Raw genomic sequence first — 18,336 nt, 5'->3', positions numbered from 1 at the left:
AAATGCCCAATAGGATCCTCTACCAGCACAGCGCGGTTGTTGCGTTCATGAGTGACGTATAGGTGCAGGAGAGGCCATAGGAGAGGCCCTCTCGCCACCATCCCATGGGAAATGGGAATTGTAGATTCCGATGGACAAATGCAGGCGCAAAACGAGGGTGGGCCTTGCAAACGCTCCCAAACACCCCCAAACACCCCCATCCAAGCCCATCCAAAAGAAGCAGGCCTGCTTTCTCGCCTTCTCCAGCTTACCCGAAGCGCCAGCCATACTGTGCACGGCTCTAATCGTCCCCTGCCAATGGCCTGTCAAGCCTATCTCTCCACATCACCAGCACCCGGGAGCAGCGTGAGATCCCGCAGATACGCAGGCAGGTTGACGACGACGCGTGCCTTGCTGAACCTGAACCAAAACGAACAAGAACAAGCCCGTACGGACTGACGTCAAAGGCGACACCGCCTGCCGGTTCGGCTCCGCGGACTGTATGCAAGTTGTGTGCAAGTTGTGTGGTTGCTCCTTGTCTTGCTTGTCCACAGTCACCTCATACAGTATCAACATCAGTGGATCGCAGAGTTTTAAGCAGACCGGAGCTTCTGGTCCGGACTGTGTGCTTCAGCCACTGACAGCAGCCAAGCCCAACACCCACGAGCCACACGTGTTTCTCTTCCCGGCTGTTTCACTGCACATCACCTCGAGCTACTCCGTACACGCAGGCGGAAAGTCAAAACCCGCCGGCCATTGGCGAATCAGCGCAGATGATCGTCGACTTGGCACATGATGGATCGGATCATGACGAGCGTGGGCGTGGCTGGTGTGCGCGTCTGTGGCGGTGCACGTGCCTCTGTCTTAACAGCCGTGATGTCGCCAGTCTTGTTGCTTGCCAGGCACGCGGCCATCAGCCCAAGTATCTGCTGCAAGGGAATCGCATCTGCAAGGCATATGAGATTGCTGTTTAGATAAATTAAAAACAGCTACGTTGAATGGCACGACGAGGAGCAGGCGGACATCTCATTTAGAAAACAACTCGAGTGTCTCAACCCAACTCCATCTCGCCTCCCGCTTCTCAAGATACTTGCATGGGTGCCATAAATGCAAGCGGCGAAGAAATAAAAGCAAGTAGCTCCAGCTAAAGCCCCCTCGGTTCCTGATCGAAGGCGAGGCTAGTTCCGCAAGCGCTAGATATACAGGTTTCCCTCTTCAGCGAAGTCGAAGGCGAAATGATCAAGATTCCCCATATATGCTGCCTGCTAAGTAGGTCATACAGTACTACTAAGAGCTTGGCCATCCGGAGCAGATGCTGCTTGCCCGTTTCCCCATCCAGAATCTCCAAAGATGTATATAAGTCTCGCCACTAGTTGCTCGGTTGGGGTGTATGAACAGGATTCCCCCAATTCTCACCACAGCATTGAACATTATTTCTGTCACGCACAGGACGATACATGTGTCTGGTGGTTGACAAGACTACATACGTACACGCACACGTACATTAACAAATAATCCACTTCAATTACCATTGCCCATCGCTCGAAACATTATATTGTACGCTAAACACTCTCTTGCAAACTTTTACTCCTTCTTACCTACCTACATGTGTACATGTGCATGCGCACATCTGTGTGCTCGGTATAATAACACTACTCAAAGCCAAGCTACTGCTTGAACGAGATTCAATTCGTCCACATACATATTCATTCACATCTACCAGCTGGATCTGGGCTATACTCTTTTAATTACAGCTCCCAGAAAGGGCTGGCAAGTCTACTACAACACCATGGATTCCGAATCTGCCCTGACGGCTGCTCTCGTCGATCCGCAGCTCGAATTGACGAGCCAGGGCACAGCCAACGAAGGCATGCAATATCAATACCCCCTCTCAACTTCAACAGGATTTGAACCGTGGAATCCCATGTTCGAATCAATAGGGGAATTCGCCCAAGCCGCACAGGACATGGAGATGATGGATTCGGACTTTCACAGCGATGAATCCTCTTCCGTGTCCTTCTCCCTCGGAACAGAGCAGGATATGCAATTCCCACTGTCCCCGCTGGGGAACTCTGCCAGCATAGATGAGTCGCCAGGCGGCACATCCATCTCTACGGGACTCTCCGAGGCGAGCACCAGCACAGACAAGAAGACGCCAAAGGCCAAAAAGCCACGCCGGCGCCGCAGCGAGGCGGAAAAGAAGGAACAGATTAAGCAGCGGAACAGGGTGGCCGCATCAAAATGTCGACAGAAGAAGAAGGAAAAGGTGGATGAGCTCAAGGACATGAAGTCGAGTCTGGAGGCGCGCAACCACGACCTCCACATGGAGTACCAGCGCCTTCGCCAGGAGATTGGCCAGGTCAAGAGCGATCTAATACACCATACCGAGTGCAACGATCCCAACATTAACCGCTGGGTCGAGAATGAGGCCAGGGGCTACGTGGAGAAGCTGGTGCGCAACGACGAGCAGCAGCGCATGGGGAGCATATGCAGCGCTGACGGAACTGTCGACGCGTTGAATATGCGCTCCCTCCATGAAGTTGAGGATCCATACATGGGGCTGGCTTGAAGTTGTAATCCACGACACTCTTCAATCCCTCACCTCTTGTTAGACGATCCCACAGGCTTTATGATATCCCCTCTCTATACGAAGGCAGGGCTTTTCTCTCACCATCTCTGACGATATAAAGCGACCGGAGTTCAAACAGATCTTTGCGTTTACCCACGGTTTTTTTTTTTTTTTTTTTTTTTTTTTTTTTTTTTTTTTCCCTCTTGTCATGGAATGACAAAGGATATCCAGCGCTCATTTACCCCTTCTCCAGGCATGGAGAAGGTGAAGGAGAAGCATATTTTTTTACCAAAAACGGATGGCCGTTCATAAGCATATAAGACGATGCACCGAACTATTCTCACAAGGACTTTTTCTTTTTTTTTTTTTTTTTTTTTTTTTTAACGCACACATGACATGAAAGATTACAAGGGAGTTGGACTCGACTTGGTACCCTTCCCAACTCTTATGTAGTACTGAGAGCCGTAATGATCTAACTTGAGTCACAGGTCCACACTTTGGCGTTATTGTCTTTTCTTATTTTTTATGCGAAGCGAGGCGATCATTAGCGATTTCCCCGCAAAAGTTTTACCTAGCTAAGAATGGCATATCTGGAGATGGCCTCGGAGATGTTCATACTATCAACGCTCACAATCTGTTCAGATCTTGGGGCTTATCAGTCTGATAAGCAGCATATCTGAACAAAAGACCTCGGAGATGCTCATCGTGTAACCACTCGCGATACACACGCAATCAATCTTCCTCACACGATAAGCAGCATCTCAAGAGGACCCCCCTCGGAGATGCTCGTCTTACAGACGCTCCCAGTCTGCACAATCCAGCCTAGTCTTATCAGTCCGATAGCGGCCCCACATGGAGAAATGGCGTCAACTTGGTGGCAGATTGATCATTTCTGCAAGTAACCAGAGCCCCAGCCAAACCACACAAAATAACCGATGAGCAACAGGCAAAAGATGCCATGGAGCTCAGTGGACTGGACTAATTCAGAAAAAAATAGTCTCATCGGCTGCTCGGTGTCCGGGGCTTCGGGCTGTCGGGAGGGGACGTGACTGGCGAGATTTTGTCGAGGTGGATAGATGGCGTAGATGGTTATTATATAATAAGGCAGAGAATAAGAACGAGTAAAGCATCACACAAGCTACACAAAGCTCTCCCTCTTTAACTTCAAGCTCTGTGAGGTCCATGACAATATCCTGTCCTAGAGACTTTTAAGTTGTGAAATTCTCCCAACTCCTCCAGCCACAGCTCAATCCTTCACAGCATCCCGGATCTCGGGCCTCCCGACATCCCGCCATATCAAACATGGCAACCTCACCTTCACTCACCAGCAGCAGCAGCAGCTCATTGCTCGCTGGCCTCAACTGCACAGGCAGCATCCACCTCGTCATCGGCACAAACCCATTGGCTTCAGCCCGATGCGCGCAGTCTCTCGGCGCCGGAGCGCATCCCATTGTGGTTGCGCCAGAGACGGCTGAGCTGCACTACGGCTTGCAGCAGAGGATCGACGACGGCAGCGTCAAGTGGGTGCGCGAGGCGTTTGACGACGAGCATCTCTTTCGGTTGGGCAGAGAAGAGGTTGGCCGAGTGGTGGATGCCGTGTTTGTGACATCCCGAGAAGAGCTGGGTAAGTCATGTACTCTTCAACCATCTACCTGGTCTATAACACACCAAGCAACTAACATCACCAAACCAGCCTCACACATCTCCTCCCTCTGCAAGCGCAACCGCATCCCCGTCAACGTCGTCGACGCCCCCCATCTCTGCACCTTCTCCCTCCTTTCCACCCACTCCGACGGCCCCCTCCAAATCGGCGTCACCACAAACGGCCGCGGCTGCAAACTCGCCTCCCGCATCCGCCGCGAGATCGCCTCCTCCCTCCCGCCAAACCTGGGCGCCGCATGCCACCGCTTCGGCGAGGCAAGACGGCGCATCCAGCAGCACGACGAGGGAAGCCTCGGGGACCTCGACGACTCCGTCGACCAGAGCGCGCTGTTCAACAAGCTCGTCACCGAGGAGGATGTCCGCAATAGGAGGATGCGCTGGCTCAGCCAGGTCTGCGAGTACTGGCCCCTGAAGAAACTCGCCTCCGTCACGGACCAAGACGTCCACCGTCTGCTCGAAGCCTACGCCAGCGCCGCAGAATCAGACGTCGCAAAGCGCAGGCCGCGAGACGGCGACATCGACGCCATCCTAGAGCGTCCACAGGGCAGAATCATCCTCGCCGGCAGCGGCCCAGGACACCCAGACCTTCTAACCCGTGCAACGTACAACGCCATCCAAACCGCCGACCTCATCCTCGCCGACAAGCTCGTCCCCTCAGGCGTGCTCGACCTGATCCCGCGCCGCACCCCCGTCGAGATCGCCCGCAAGTTCCCGGGCAACGCTGAGCAGGCCCAAGATGAGCTCCTCGCCGCCGCCCTCGCCGCCGCAAGGGCCGGCAAGACGGTCCTCCGCCTCAAGCAAGGCGACCCCTTCATCTACGGCCGCGGCGGCGAGGAGCTCGCCTACTTCCGCCAAAACGGCTTCGCTGCCGCCGGCGCCGTCACCGTCTTGCCCGGCGTCACCAGCGCCCTCAGCGCGCCTCTGTTCGCCGCCATACCCGCCACCCAGCGCGATGTCGCCGACCAGGTCCTCATCTGCACCGGCACGGGCAAGAAGGGTAAAGCCCCCCAGCCCCCGGAGTACGTGCCCTCGCGGACCGTCGTGTTCCTCATGGCGCTGCACCGCATCGTCGGCCTGGTGCGCGAACTCACCACCGCTGTCGAAGCAGACCAAGACAAAGCCCCCGAAATCAGCAACACCCCCGTGACGGCATCGTCAAGGACCCTCTGGCCCCTCTCAACCCCCTGCGCCGTCATCGAGCGCGCCAGCTGCCCCGACCAGCGCGTCATCCGCACGACCCTCGCCCACGTCGCCGAGGCCATCGAAGCAGAGGGCAGCCGCCCACCCGGCCTCCTCGTCGTGGGCCGCTCATGCGAGTTCCTGCACCCCAGGGAGCGAGGCAGGGCGTGGGTTGTCGAGGAAGGGTTCAGGGGTATTGACGATGAAGGGATGGCCGCGCAACTCCAGGGGCTGGCGGCGGCAGTGGGAGCGTAAGCATTGGATGAGGTAGGAGGTTTAGTGAGCAAGGGATACAGGGTGAACGGCGTTTTTCTTGTCTTTGTTTTGGGGGGGTTCAATTATGCGGTGAAACAGGAAATATGTGTACAATTAATTACCCAAGGGTGAACTGGGAAAAGCATAGCAGGCAATTTGTATTCATTTTTTGTATACCAACGAGAATGAAAAGGGGATAATTACTTTTCACAAGAGAACAAATGAAATACTATAGCATCTCAAGGTATATTACAAGTTTCATATGAGATTGGAGTCACACGACATACACAGATGCATAGTCATGAACAGAAGGAGAATAAAAAAAATTAACAAAAAAGAGAATAAATGTCAGTCCAATTTCCCCAGATGCTATGCTATGGAACAGAAAAAATACAACCGTATTTGCGCCGATTCATCTTGTAAAAAAGAAAAAAGAAGAAGAGTGTGGGGAAGTATGCAGATTCTATACAACGTCTGGTACATCCCTCTTCGTAGATGCTATAATCTCCGCGTCGCAGATTTAAAAATATATACAGGTCGAATGGTAAAAAAAAAAGCGTCCTTCGCCGGCTAGCGCCTCGATCCCTCCCATCTAGTATAGTATAAAAGATTCTTTGCAAACATCGTTTCATAATACCCAGATAAAGATATAGATTGCGTATATGCACATCACCATGTGAAGCTCTCCTCGATGAAATCGACAACGGTGTGTCCTTGCACCGATCGGACAGCGCCTCGCACGTCGTCCGCTAAAGCACCGGGCCCGCAGACGGTGACCACCATGGCGCCGACCTGCTCCTGAACCTCCTTGGCCAGCAATAGCGGCACGTTGGGACGTCCAGGGAACATCTTGACCGTTGAGCTGGAACTGGCAATGTCACGGGGATTTTGTGGTCGCGTGACAAAGACTTGGATGCGAAGGATGTCTTTGCGGTTGGGGATTCGCAAGATCTGGTCCATGAATGGGCGCACCCACTCGAGGGATTCATACTCCCGGATAATCCAGACAAGCGTCACCCGTCGAGTCGCAACGGTGCCTTCATTGTAGCCGTTGAGCAGGTGTCGAATGTAGGAAATCTGATGCGTGATGCCCGTGGAGCCAGCAAACAGGACGGCGTGGCCGTACGAGTCGAGGCTGTGATGTCCAGCATACGGGCCCTCAAGCGCCGCCTTCATTCGGATGCCCTGCTCCTGGCCCTTGACCGTGTTGTATAGTTTTCGTGTCATGCCGGTCTGTGCACCAATGAGGAACGACACCAAGGTGGTCGCATTGCTACGGTCCATCGCGGTGAGAGGCTCCTTCTCGGATGTCGGCAGGGAGTGTTGGATCTCGTGCTCAACCCAGGCAATGGAAAAGGGATGGCTCTCCCACACATTGACGTTCCAGAAGCGGAGGTAGGCGTGGGTTCCCGGCTTGATGTTGACGTATCGCGGCAGGCGGAAGGTGACTCGGGTGACCTCGCCAGGCATGGGCTCGCACAGAGCGTCGGCAAAGCCCTTGTCGGACCAGTTGACCCACGCAAGGCGGACAATGCGGGCCAGGCGGTCGGCAATCCACAGCGCCACGATCGCGATGATCCAGGACAGTTGCGGGAGGCCACCGGGAATACTGGCGGTGACGCAGTGGATCCAAGTACAGGCAAAGGCAATGCCGGCGAGAATGATGTGAAGGTTGAGGAACGTCTCGTAAAAGGCGTGTCGGAGGGGCGAGACGGCCAAGAAAAAGATCAGAGTCAGGGCGAGCGTGCCCAGACCTCCATATCCGAGGAAAGGTACCTTGAAGATCGACTTCCAGACACCAGACCAGCCGCTGTTAGCGACACTCGGAATGGCCCAGGCAACAGTGTGGATAATGACTTCGACGGCGACAATGCGGCCCATCCAGCGGTGCAGGAGGTTGTATGTATCGAAGCTGATTTGCAGGAGACCGATAAGGGGGTTGTTGCGGCCAGCCATGATGATCAGGGGCACCATGTTGACGAGGGCCAAGGTACCGGCTCGGCCTCGCAGCTCAGCGCAAAACGAGTAGTAATTGGCCTGCGTCCAGTCGAGGATGAACATGTACGCAATGTTGCTAGCAAGATACAGGAACAGCAGCGTGGCGTGTAGTCTCGAGGGCAGAGTGCCGACGTTGATGGCGGACGAAAAGCGAAACTCGCGGTTGTGGCGCTTTCCAAAGAGAGGAGCGTAAATCATATGCTTCTTGACGCCCGGCATCCAGCTCCATTGCGAGATCTTCCAGTAGCCCTGCTTGTCTCGCGGCACCGACATGGCCGACACCTGGCGCAGCTTGGCCCATAGTAATTCTGCGATTCTGATAAGTAACACAATGACAGCAACGGCTCCCAGACTGGTCCAAAGGATATCCTTAAATAGAATGTTCTGAGTCTGATTGACACCATTTAGCGCGGTGGTATAGGGTGCAATGGTTGGATTGGATGGTACCTCTGAGCTATCCGACGACCTGACTTGAAGCACCCGTGAGGGCACCAGGGACTCGATGCCACCAGCGAACCGGCGCGGATGGAAGTCCATTTTGTCTTGGTCTTTGCTTTTTTTCTTTCTTTTTTTTTTTTTTTTTGTTTTCTGGACGAGGTCTAGGATTTCGTCGTCGGGAGAGGCAGGGTAAATGAGTGTGAGGATGCAGTGGTGAGCAGGCCGTAAAGAGTGAAACGAATTGCCAACCAAAAAGGTGCTTGTTTGCGAATCCAAACAGGAAAAACGAGAGTGTCGGCCGTGTTCCAAAGAGCGCCACTCAGTAGCGAGATGGAGTCACGGTCGGTCGGAAGAAAGGGCAAAAAAACAATTCGTGTGTGTTACGCCTCGTTGTTGAATGGCATCCTGTGCGTGTAACAACGAACAACCAAGGCCGGGAAGGAAAGAGAGGCTCAAGGGGGGTGAAGAAGAAAACTGGTTCGCTCTGAACAGGCGACGAAACAAAAACTGGGTTGCAGGGACCCAAGTGACTCCCGTTGCTGTGTGCCGGTAGACTTTGTCACCACGCAGTAGCGGCAAATAGAATTTGTTTCCAGAAGGGCCAGTCGGCTTTCGGGGCAATGAATCGGTCCAAAAATGAAATTGTTTCCTTGCGAGATTCGATTGTTTCGTCTTGGGGGGTTGCTGACACGCGCAACCAGTGGACCCGTGGATAGGGAATAGTGTGTGGGATGGAGACTTCGGCAAGGACCAGGAAGTCAAAAAAATAATCTCAGCAACAGGAGGCGACCGGGAGCGGTATTTTGCTTGTCTTGCGTGCGTGTATTTGCTTTGGCGTGTTTATTTATGCCGCCCAAGTTTCAGCTTGACGATCCGGCGCTGGTATGTGCGAGGCGGTTATGTGAGTGCAGCGGCAAAAGTGGTAGTTGAAACGCAAAGTTGCAATAGTCAGGCCGATCTCCGCGCCAAGGGGGTCCTGGGAAGAAAAAGAAACAAATAGACCGCTGGCAGCCAATGTTTCGATGGAATAGAATAGAGTTGGGATTGAGATTGAAGGTGATGACGAGGTGTGAAGATCACCAGCCTTTTTGAGAAATGATTGTGAGGGAGGCAGTTGAAGTAATACTTTTTTTTTTCAGTTTCTCTTTTTTTTTTCAGTCAGGTGGAAACAACGTGATGACGAGCGAGTGGGCAAATCAGGTGAAACGCAGAGGCTGAAGGAAGGGACAGGACAAGCCAACCAAGCTGGAAAGAAAAGAGACAATCAGGCAAAAAACGATGATGGAAACAAGAGGCCTCGAGGGGGCGCAGGGAGAGTAAAAGATGGTTCGCCTTCGGCAGCCCACATTCCCCCTGATGGCTGCGATGGCATGTTGTGGGAGGCGATCAGTGGCTGCTGGGCGTTGAAGGTGCGCGGCCAAGCGGTTAGCGCTCCCCTGCCGAGGGCCCCCAGCAGACGCCCTGGACCACCCAAGACCACCCAGGACCACCCAAGCCAGGGCCCTGCTCCCTCTATGGGGGCCTATGGGGGCCTATGGAGCTTCGATGGGGCGCCCAGAGGCCCCTGGAGCTCTCTAGCGCCCAACTCCGCTCGGATGGCTGCCAGTGGCTGCCAGTGGCACGCGGCCGCTAAAAACGCCAGCTGCCTTGGTTTCTGCTGCACGAAGCATGTTTGCATGACGCCAAACGCAGGTACCAAGAGCACGTCAGCACGCCACTGCAGCTGTGAAGTTAAAAGCGAGCTGGTGAGACTCAACTCGCCTCGACCCAACTCAACTACTAATAGATCAGGCTGGAGGAGAAAAGTCAATATTATTAATACATTATTGATGAATCAGTCAATGTTCAATGGCCGTCGTCTGCCGTTTGAGTTTACGCTTAATTCTGACCGCAACAATGAGTCTGTCTCTGTTAGAGTGGTCCGCAGACGGCTGGCCTTGAGGCATTGAGGAGTGACATTCATCAAACCAAAATGGCTTCAATATAGCACCATCAGCATCAATTTGCTTTTCACATGTCATGTTCCCCAGACGCCAAGTCTGATGTGCGTGTACACACTTGTAACTGCGCCTTGCTGCGTGCATCTACAGCCAGCGCTCCAGGATGACGGATACGAGCTGATACTTCGTACGTACTGCCAAGTCAAAATCCGCATCGCCGGCGTCATCTTCAGCAGCTCTACAGAATCTCGGGCAGAATTGGCCGTTTGCCTCTTCTAGGCGCCCTCCCTCATCCACTCATAGGCTAACAGCGCCTCTTCCCCTCATGCTCTTGACCCGGCTCGGGAGCGCTATGCAGGGATGGCCGACGCAGAGAAGACAGACGGCCGCCCAACAGGGAAAGGCACCATCTCCAACGCCGTTCCGGACGCCGTGGTTGGCTGCAATCTCTGGCTTCAGATGCTGGGGTCTGACGTCGACATGCGCCGTTTGACTGGTCGCTCGGTTCTGAAACCAGCCACTTGTGCGGGCCCTGCATGCCATCGAGCCTAGTTCAGGGGAGTGCCTTTTTTTTTTTTGTTTCCCTGCCGTTGCCTGCGAGGAAACAGAAACACGAGGGATGTGGCAAACTCACGATGACTGGTTCTGCGTTCCGACCGACTGCGACACTGCAGCGAGGAGAGCAGCCAGTCAGAAGCACAAGCCGGCCCTTCGCATCGGATCTGCGGAAGTCATCGCGGCGACACTAGGACAGACGTCGTTTCAGCCCGAGATATCCAGCAGCAAAAGGCTACTGCTTCGTCGTAATCTCCTGCCACCGCACAAATATCACTCTGGCTGCGTAGCGTGGCATGAGCAGACGAGAAGATGGCATGATATGCGAGGCCATAAGGAGATATTTCTGCCCTAAATCATATCCTACAGCCCCTGGGTAATATTCGACCTGAACCTGAAAGGCACCTAAAGAGTCAATCATCTATCCGGGACCGCCTGCTCAGTTGCTGGGGATGGATATTAACAGATATATTGCCATAGATTACCATTAAGATTGCGCACGAGCAACGCCTCTCCACTCTGCCATGCCATGTCCAGAGCCTGCCCGGAATTTCCATACGATAGCGGAATAGCAAGAGTTCGAGGTGGGCAAAACGTGGACAGCCCAACAAGCATGATGCTAGCGAATGGCCTTCCACCCCATTGGAACCCTTCGCATTGGCATGTCACAGGAAGATGAGGCCAAGGCCACTCATCTAATCTACTGCTGCCAGGGGCCACAACTTGCTCAACTGCCCCACGTCTGCTTCGGCGAATTACCCGATGAAGCCATGGCAGCCGTCATCACCATCTTGGCTCAATCACCAAGAAAAAGCTTTTCGTGATTCCGTGGAACGACAATCAAAGATCATGTCGTGATGATGGGCTGCTGAAGATTGCGTCTGTCCTGGTTTTGAAGGCGAAACCGTTAGTACGTGTGCGAGTAGCATCCATTCGAAAGGCTCGGCAATCTTAATACCTGCGCCACTCGAACTGGAGCGATGCATGGCTTCTGAAACACAGCAGAGATTGCGCACTAGCAAGATCGATCTGAAAAAATTAGAGAATAGAGAACAAACGGGCTTGTTGGATTCCATCGGTCGCTTCTCCTTTTCTCATTGTGTAATCGAACTCGGCTTGCTATTGTTGGCTTGAACAATTAATTGTTTTTTATCAATCAGTTCGATGAATTGATTATTGAACTGTGAAACACGGAGGGTCATGTGACTTTAAGATACCTATGCACATAAAACCTCGAAATCGCAGTCGAGTGATGCTCCACCTTACTAAGCGAGCACTGGAACTTGAGGTTTTGAGGTTTCCCAACTTGATTGAGGCGCACACCAGCCACTTCGTTTGCGCCACTTCCACCAGCCACACTTGCTCCTCAGGCAGAAACCTCCGGACCCGGCAGCTCCAGTGACGCCAGCCGAATATGCCCGGAATTTTCCAAAAGCGCTTATCACGAGCTCAACCCGTCCTACATTTGTCGCATCGCCATTGAGCCCGTCGCCATGGGTGCCCAAGAGTCTAAGCCCCAGGCCTACGAATGGAAGGTGTATGTAATCATGCCAATTGAACAAAAAAAGCCATTTCCCGAAAGCCCCATGCGCCAGCTAACGAGGTGAAATTTTATATCAAAACAGCTCAGGACCGCCAAGCGTCTCTCTGCCAGTCATGGAGTCGCTGCAAACTAGCCCCGAAGTACGCCCTCGATTCGATTCGATCCCCTGTAGTTGTGATGTTCTTCGAGACTGATCCAGCGGTTCCCAGACGGATGCCTCCCGCGCCAAGCTAGTTGAGCAACATATCCAGGCCCGCGTTGCCGAGGAGCTCAAGAAGCTGCAAAAGCAAGAGTCCGATGCCCTCAAATTCGCACACGAGAAAATCGCAGAGGCTGCCTCTTCAGTCACTGAGGAAAAGGGCCCCAGTCGCTACACCGTTGGCAAGGAGATTGATGAGCTGCGCAGCAAGCTCGAGCAGCGCAAGACTGTGCGAGAGCTGCCTGAAAGTGTCGAGACGGCACGAAACAATGTCATTCGATGCTTGAGGGAGAACGACAGGAGACCGCTGGTCTGCTATGACGAGGTCGAGGCGTTCAAGGCGGAAGTGAAGAAGCTGGAGAAGGACTGGATCAACAGGGTCACTGCATAGAGTCATTTCCGAGAAGGTGAAAAAAGGAGGCAAGGTGAGATGGTAGAAAAGAAAAAGAAAGAAGCAAAAGAAGAGAGACTAGCGGCTACATAGACTTACGATGACAGTCAGTGATTCAAACGCACTGGCCGAAATCCAGGGGAGCGAGTTGGGATAGGTGTGTATATCTGTACACTATAGCAAGACGGCAGCGGTAAAAGCTGCATGCATGGGGCACAATGTATGAACAAAAAAGAAGACATTATTGCGCTAAAAAGCAGAATTTATTTGCATTTCAACATCTATAGCTTGTGATGATGGTGCATCGGCCTTTTCCGCCTGAAGCGCCGCTTTCCTCTTCAGCCCTTCCGCTCGCAACCTCTCGCGCCTGGCAGCAGCATCTTCCCACTCCTTACCCTCGGGGTTCAATTTCTTTGGGATGCTTGATGACTTTGGTTCAAGTACAAGCTCCTTGAACGCGGACCTGAACCTTTCTATGCGTTTTGTGTTTTCCACGAACCGTTCATTGGATATCTGTAGGAGCATTTTGAAATATCCGGCAGAGACTATCCGTCGGCGTTGCCCGTCCGAGTCCTGGTAGCCAACGAGGGATTCGAGGCTTAGACCCATGGACCGTATGGCGACCATGGGCATGGTTTGCTCGTTGGACTGGGAAGTGATATTGATGGCACCAGATTCGCGGAATCCGGCTTGTAAGGCACAGCGCAGAAGAAGCTGAGCGTGGCCAAGTGATGCAGTAAGAACGTGGAGAATCTTTGAAGCGCATCCAGTTAGCTTATGCCATAATGGATTGTCTCTTCGGCGAATATAAAAAGGGATTGCTCACCATGGGCTCAAACTTGAAGTGTATGAGTCTCCTTTCACTGCTTCCATCAGGAAGAGTCTCAATCATATCCACCCCATCAGGCAGCCCTAGACTCTGCATCCAATCCAAATATGTGGCATCTCCATCAGCCCGAGCATCGTGAGATACGTACAGCCACGTTCCTCCAGCACCTTTCCCGCCTACTCTCGCAACCTGCTCACTCTCGCCGTTGTCTGCATCTCCAGACTTGGTTTTTCTGCCTTCGAGGAATACACTCGCACGCCCGGCGCAGCTACTCGTTGTGACAAATCCCTCAGCAGTGTTGATTTCGTCAATAAGATACCGAATTCCTTCATCGACGGAGCCTTTGGGTGATGCGTCAGAGTATTCGGTGTCCGGGACTGCAAGCTGCTCAAGGATTTTTGACTTTTTCTCGCGGAATGGAGCTGACGGCTGAGTGAGAGTTTGCATACTGTGGATGATATCTGAAACAAATGCCTAGATAATTTTTTTTTTTAAAAAAAAAAAAAATGGAGGAGAAATTGAATGCAGAAAAAAAGACGACCGCTCTGCTCAAATTCTGAATGAAATCCCCGTCACAAAGAACACGCTGGTTATTGTTACCCTGGAGAGGTACTGAAAATCAAGTCTTGAATGAGTGATAGTGCCCTATCAAAAACTGGTGGTTAGTGTCGCGGATCGCTGTCAGACGCTTATCTACGGGGCGTGGCGCGGGGCAGCGAGTGGCTCAAATAAACACGTTCCAGAAACCGACGCAGTGCTGACTTCATGATGCTTCCCCCAACATTCACAGTTGCACAAGACACAGAAAGAGTCGATACTGAATTACTTTTCTTTATTTCACTCCCGCTATCTACTGCCACGGGCATGTGATGCCGCCTTTTTGTCAGAAACCTGCTCAGTCGGTGAATTCTCGGGATAAGAAGGGTCAAGGAAAAAGAAACAAAATCAAGCCGAACGCCGCCCATGATATATCTATGGGGTCAAACCCCCATCCAATGCTGGTCCATCGATGCAACTCCCAAGACTCCAATCGCCAATGCCATTAAAGGTCATCATGTCATAACAAATCTATCCAGGTTCCCCGGTCCTGCGTACGGAGAGAGCGCCTCGGTTGAGAGGAACAGACGCGTACGCTCATGAAACAGGCGCAACCTGGTTCTCCTGCTGAGCAATAAACTCGGCGTACTTGGACTTTTTGTTGTGGATGCCGCATTCGGTCTTGTTCTGGCCCTTCCAGCGGCCGGCACGCTCATCTTCTCCCTCGCCGACCGGGCTGGTCGAGTGCCAGTCGCCAACCGACTTGTAGCCCTGGTCAAGCAAGGCGTTGTAGGGGACATTGTTCTCCTTGATGTACGCGTTGACCTGGGCAAAGGACCAAGCGGCCATGGGGTTGATCTTGACAATGTTTCTCTCCTCATCGAGCTCGATGATGGGGATGGAGCCACGGGCTGCACCCTGAGATCGTCGACGGCCGTTGAGCACTGCTGCCACCTTGAGCTCTTCATATGCTCGCTGAAGGGGCTCGACCTTGACGATCCAGTCATACATGTCGCCGGCAGTGTGGTAAAACTCCTCTCCATACGTCTCCTCAAGCTGCTGGGCAGTCTCCATGCCGTCGGGCTTGAAGACGTGGATGGGGACGTTGGGATATCTTTCCCTGACTCGGTCGACAAGCTCATATGTCTCCTTGAAGTGGTACAGAGTGTCAAGGAAGATGAGGTCCACAGTGCGGGACTCTGGGTTCTCCGCCTGGATCTTGGACAGCATGTCCATGGTGGCGAGACCTGTCAGGCCAAACGCCGTTGACTGGTAGAGGTTGGGGAACATGATTCTGCAGAAGCGGAGGATGTCCATGGGGTGCATGGTCTCCATCTGCTGGTTGAGGTATTCGATGTGAGACTTGCTGAGGGAAACAACGGGCTTCTCTTCTCGCGGTGACGGAGAGTAATCGGACTGGCCGGAGACATAGCCAGATTCGATGTCGTTGGCATCAATCTTGTGGGTATAAGACGACTGAGCCGTCGACTGCTCCATGATGACGGACATGACGACGAAAGAGAAGGAGGCCTTTGTGGATGATTGAGGTGATCTCTTGGTTGGGCAACCGAAGAGGTGCTTGGGTTGTTGTGCCTGAGAGGAGAATTGTATTCGCAAGTGCGAGATGATTCAGAGGTTCAAGTGGCTGTCTTTCTTCGGGACTAGTTTCTTGGAGAGAAGAGTGTCACTGATCAAAGGGGGATGCCAGTCAAAGGTCTATGGGAGCAAAGAATGAAAGCTGGACTTTTATTATTACGGGAGAATCTTGGGGGCAGGCTCTCTGTATATGAAAGGAAGGCAATCTGGGGAATCTGGCCCTGTTTTTCGCCCGCCCTGACTAATTCGCCTGCCTGAAAAACACCGAGCCCCAAGGATTGCAAACGCAGGACCCCCGTCCAATTTACCAGGCCTGACGGAACATCGCTCAGAGGGAGCAAAAAAAACGAGCCAAATGCATTGAGCACGCGCCTTGGAAGCTCCCTGGGCGTCTGGCGTTGCGTCTAGGAGCGATCACGACATCGACGCCAAAGCTTCCGCGATGTCGAGCTAGTGGCTCTGATTGGCTGGAAGCGGGACCCCCAGGATTGGATTTCAGTAACAAGGACTTTGCATTACACGGGACGAATCAGCAATCATTCGAGTATCTTCTACTTGGACAGGCTCCAGTTTCGAAATACTGGGGCTGCGAAGGGTTTTCCGGGGCTTGTTGGCTTAGAAATGGAGTGGCCGCCGGAGGTGTAATCGTCAAGCAGGGAGGGAATGATCTCATCCCGGATGACGAATGCATCTCGAAGAGTCACGAAGGGATCATGGAAGGGCTCAAAAGCTTGGAAATCCGGGGATGAAAGCCGTACCAGAGTTACGGATCTACTGGAGACGTCTGGACAAGCTCCTGCAAGAAATTTGATGCCATCTCGACGGGCAGACGGTTCATTTTGTGCGCCTTCGGGCTGTCGGCGGCTAGGCGGGCGTCGGGAGCCGAGCGCCGCTTGGCTGAAAGATGCCTTTTATTATGGGCCTTGTGTGGATCGCCGCGAGGGTCCGAACCGGCTCGTCGCGTTGAGGATTATTGGAGAGCTGAATATTGGCTGAATGGGGAAGGCTGTTTATTGCCAACTAATGTTAGCGAGGTGTGCCTCGTCAGCTCGGATGATGGAGTGCTTTACTCCGTATTGATGGAGGAGAGGAGAGGCATTGATTACACATGCCCGAGAGTCCGAGGTGAGTACTTCTGCTGCAATAAGCCTCCGACTGACTGGCCCTTGCATGACGCAGGAATGTTCGGATAGAATGGGGTTGGTTCTCTATTACTCTGGTTCTAGTTTGCTGCTATCTTCAAGTGTATCGACCGACTCCTGGCCTTATACCACTCCTACATCTTTGTACTGCACACAACGGCTAGGCGATTCAATCATCTAGGTGCAACGAAGTGTCACTCCAGTTATACACCATGCACACCGATTCGCAGAAACTGCTCATCCTTCTCAATGCGCTCTCGGAGGGGCCCACTCTGCAGCTCTTCGACATCCCATGCTGACCAGATGAATCGGCCATGCAAAAACGCTGCTTCGTCCGAAGCCGCCCAGATGGCAACAGAAGAGGGGAGGCTGACTAGATGGCAAGGATGGTTAGTATTGACTACCCGACAAGGAAGGCCGTAGCTGGAGAAAACTTGTGTCAAAGAGCAAGGACTGTACGCACTGTCATCCCAGTTGAGAGATTGTTCATTTAGGCCTGCATGCTTGGCGCCAGGGCTCAATATGGCCCCCGGGTGGAAGCTGACAATCTGCATCTTGGAGGCTGGTGTGTCCCGTGCAAGCTGCTGTAGCAAGAGCACACCCGAGTTCTTGGTCATTCCGTAGGCTTTGACGGCCTCGCCAGCAGCCCAGTCGTGAATCGCCGACGTAGCCACATTGACGAGATATCTCTGCACGAAACGGGGTTGTTAGTAGACTATTCCGTCAAGATACCTGACTGCTGAAGCATGAGAAAAGGGATATGGGATCTGTGACTTGCCTTTTTGTCCCCGCTTTGCATCCAGAACCGCTGGCCGTAGTGGCTGAGAGAACGAACATTGACTATGTACTGTTCCCAGATGGATTCCCATCCCACAGTCCACAGGGACTCTGTTGTTGTAGAGCCCGTCACAGCGGCATTCAGCACGAGCACGTCGACCTGGATACCCTCAGACTCAAGGGCGTCCCAGAGGCTGTCGATGCTCTCGGGGCTCGCCGGTGAAGCGGCTCTCCCCTCGAACTTGGTGTGCGAATCAGGACCCGCATCCGTAGCAAGGCTCAGAGCTGCACCACGTTGCTTGGCTTCTTCCCGGCCGACTATGATGACTCTATCGGCTCCAGCGGCTGCAAAGGCGAGGGCGATTCCGTAGCCGATGCCCCCGCTGCCGCCGGTGATGAGGACGGTTCGGCCGGCTTGGGAGAGGGCGGGGCGGGAGGGAGAAATGGCCGGGTAAGAGGCCTTGTGCGCCTTATCCGTGATGCAGATGACGCGGTAGGGGATGATGCAGTCTTGGCTTGAAGTGGCTGCCATGTTGAATGAAATTGAAGGTTTAATTTGACTGTAGTATTTTCAAGGAGCCCAACTGTGATGTACATTCATCAATACTCCATACATGGAGAGTTGTACCTCGCAACTCCCTTTATAGGATTGTTTTGCCGGTAACCCGTCAATTACACACAGCCTACACCATACATACAGAGAAAAGACATTTCATGCTCCGTGTTTTTCTTCACGCACCTGTACAG

At 53.1% G+C, this 18,336-nt stretch overlaps 7 protein-coding genes across 7 annotated transcripts; 3 read left to right on the top strand and 4 right to left on the bottom strand.

Moving 5' to 3' along the window:
• Positions 1 to 1,768: 1,768 nt before the first annotated feature.
• On the top strand, positions 1,769 to 2,548 carry TRIVIDRAFT_57711 (uncharacterized protein; the record flags this gene model as incomplete). Its single annotated transcript, XM_014097616.1, has 1 exon — positions 1,769 to 2,548. The coding sequence occupies one exon, from the start codon at positions 1,769 to 1,771 to the stop codon at positions 2,546 to 2,548; it is 780 nt and encodes a 259-aa protein (XP_013953091.1).
• Positions 2,549 to 3,733: 1,185 nt separating this feature from the next.
• TRIVIDRAFT_88969 (uncharacterized protein) lies at positions 3,734 to 5,890 on the top strand (the record flags this gene model as incomplete). The annotated part of the gene is made up of 2 exons (XM_014097615.1): positions 3,734 to 4,172; positions 4,242 to 5,890. The coding sequence occupies 2 exons, from the start codon at positions 3,851 to 3,853 to the stop codon at positions 5,642 to 5,644; spliced, it is 1,725 nt and encodes a 574-aa protein (XP_013953090.1).
• Positions 5,891 to 6,313: 423 nt separating this feature from the next.
• On the bottom strand, positions 6,314 to 7,915 carry TRIVIDRAFT_43724 (uncharacterized protein; the record flags this gene model as incomplete). Its single annotated transcript, XM_014097614.1, has 1 exon — positions 6,314 to 7,915. One exon carries the CDS (start codon positions 7,913 to 7,915, stop codon positions 6,314 to 6,316), a length of 1,602 nt encoding a protein of 533 aa, XP_013953089.1.
• A 4,099-nt stretch (positions 7,916 to 12,014) lies between these two features.
• Positions 12,015 to 12,708, top strand: TRIVIDRAFT_43733 (uncharacterized protein; the record flags this gene model as incomplete). The annotated part of the gene is made up of 3 exons (XM_014097613.1): positions 12,015 to 12,112; positions 12,201 to 12,258; positions 12,328 to 12,708. Coding segments are annotated over 3 exons (537 nt in total), but the record flags the coding sequence as incomplete, so codon positions are not given.
• Positions 12,709 to 12,957: 249 nt separating this feature from the next.
• TRIVIDRAFT_44038 (uncharacterized protein) lies at positions 12,958 to 13,984 on the bottom strand (the record flags this gene model as incomplete). The annotated part of the gene is made up of 2 exons (XM_014097612.1): positions 12,958 to 13,461; positions 13,535 to 13,984. 2 exons carry the CDS (start codon positions 13,982 to 13,984, stop codon positions 12,958 to 12,960), a joined length of 954 nt encoding a protein of 317 aa, XP_013953087.1.
• A 365-nt stretch (positions 13,985 to 14,349) lies between these two features.
• Positions 14,350 to 15,812, bottom strand: TRIVIDRAFT_216652 (uncharacterized protein; the record flags this gene model as incomplete). Its single annotated transcript, XM_014097611.1, has 1 exon — positions 14,350 to 15,812. The coding sequence occupies one exon, from the start codon at positions 15,581 to 15,583 to the stop codon at positions 14,672 to 14,674; it is 912 nt and encodes a 303-aa protein (XP_013953086.1).
• A 597-nt stretch (positions 15,813 to 16,409) lies between these two features.
• Positions 16,410 to 17,589, bottom strand: TRIVIDRAFT_216651 (uncharacterized protein; the record flags this gene model as incomplete). The annotated part of the gene is made up of 1 exon (XM_014097610.1): positions 16,410 to 17,589. One exon carries the CDS (start codon positions 17,427 to 17,429, stop codon positions 17,016 to 17,018), a length of 414 nt encoding a protein of 137 aa, XP_013953085.1.
• Between the last annotated feature and the right edge of the window lie 747 nt (positions 17,590 to 18,336).

Source organism: Trichoderma virens (genome assembly GCF_000170995.1).
Source record: "Trichoderma virens Gv29-8 chromosome Unknown TRIVIscaffold_85, whole genome shotgun sequence".
NCBI classification, from domain to species: domain Eukaryota; kingdom Fungi; phylum Ascomycota; class Sordariomycetes; order Hypocreales; family Hypocreaceae; genus Trichoderma; species Trichoderma virens.
The sequence above is the reverse complement of the archived record's forward strand: the minus strand, read 5'-3'. Positions and strand labels throughout refer to the sequence as shown.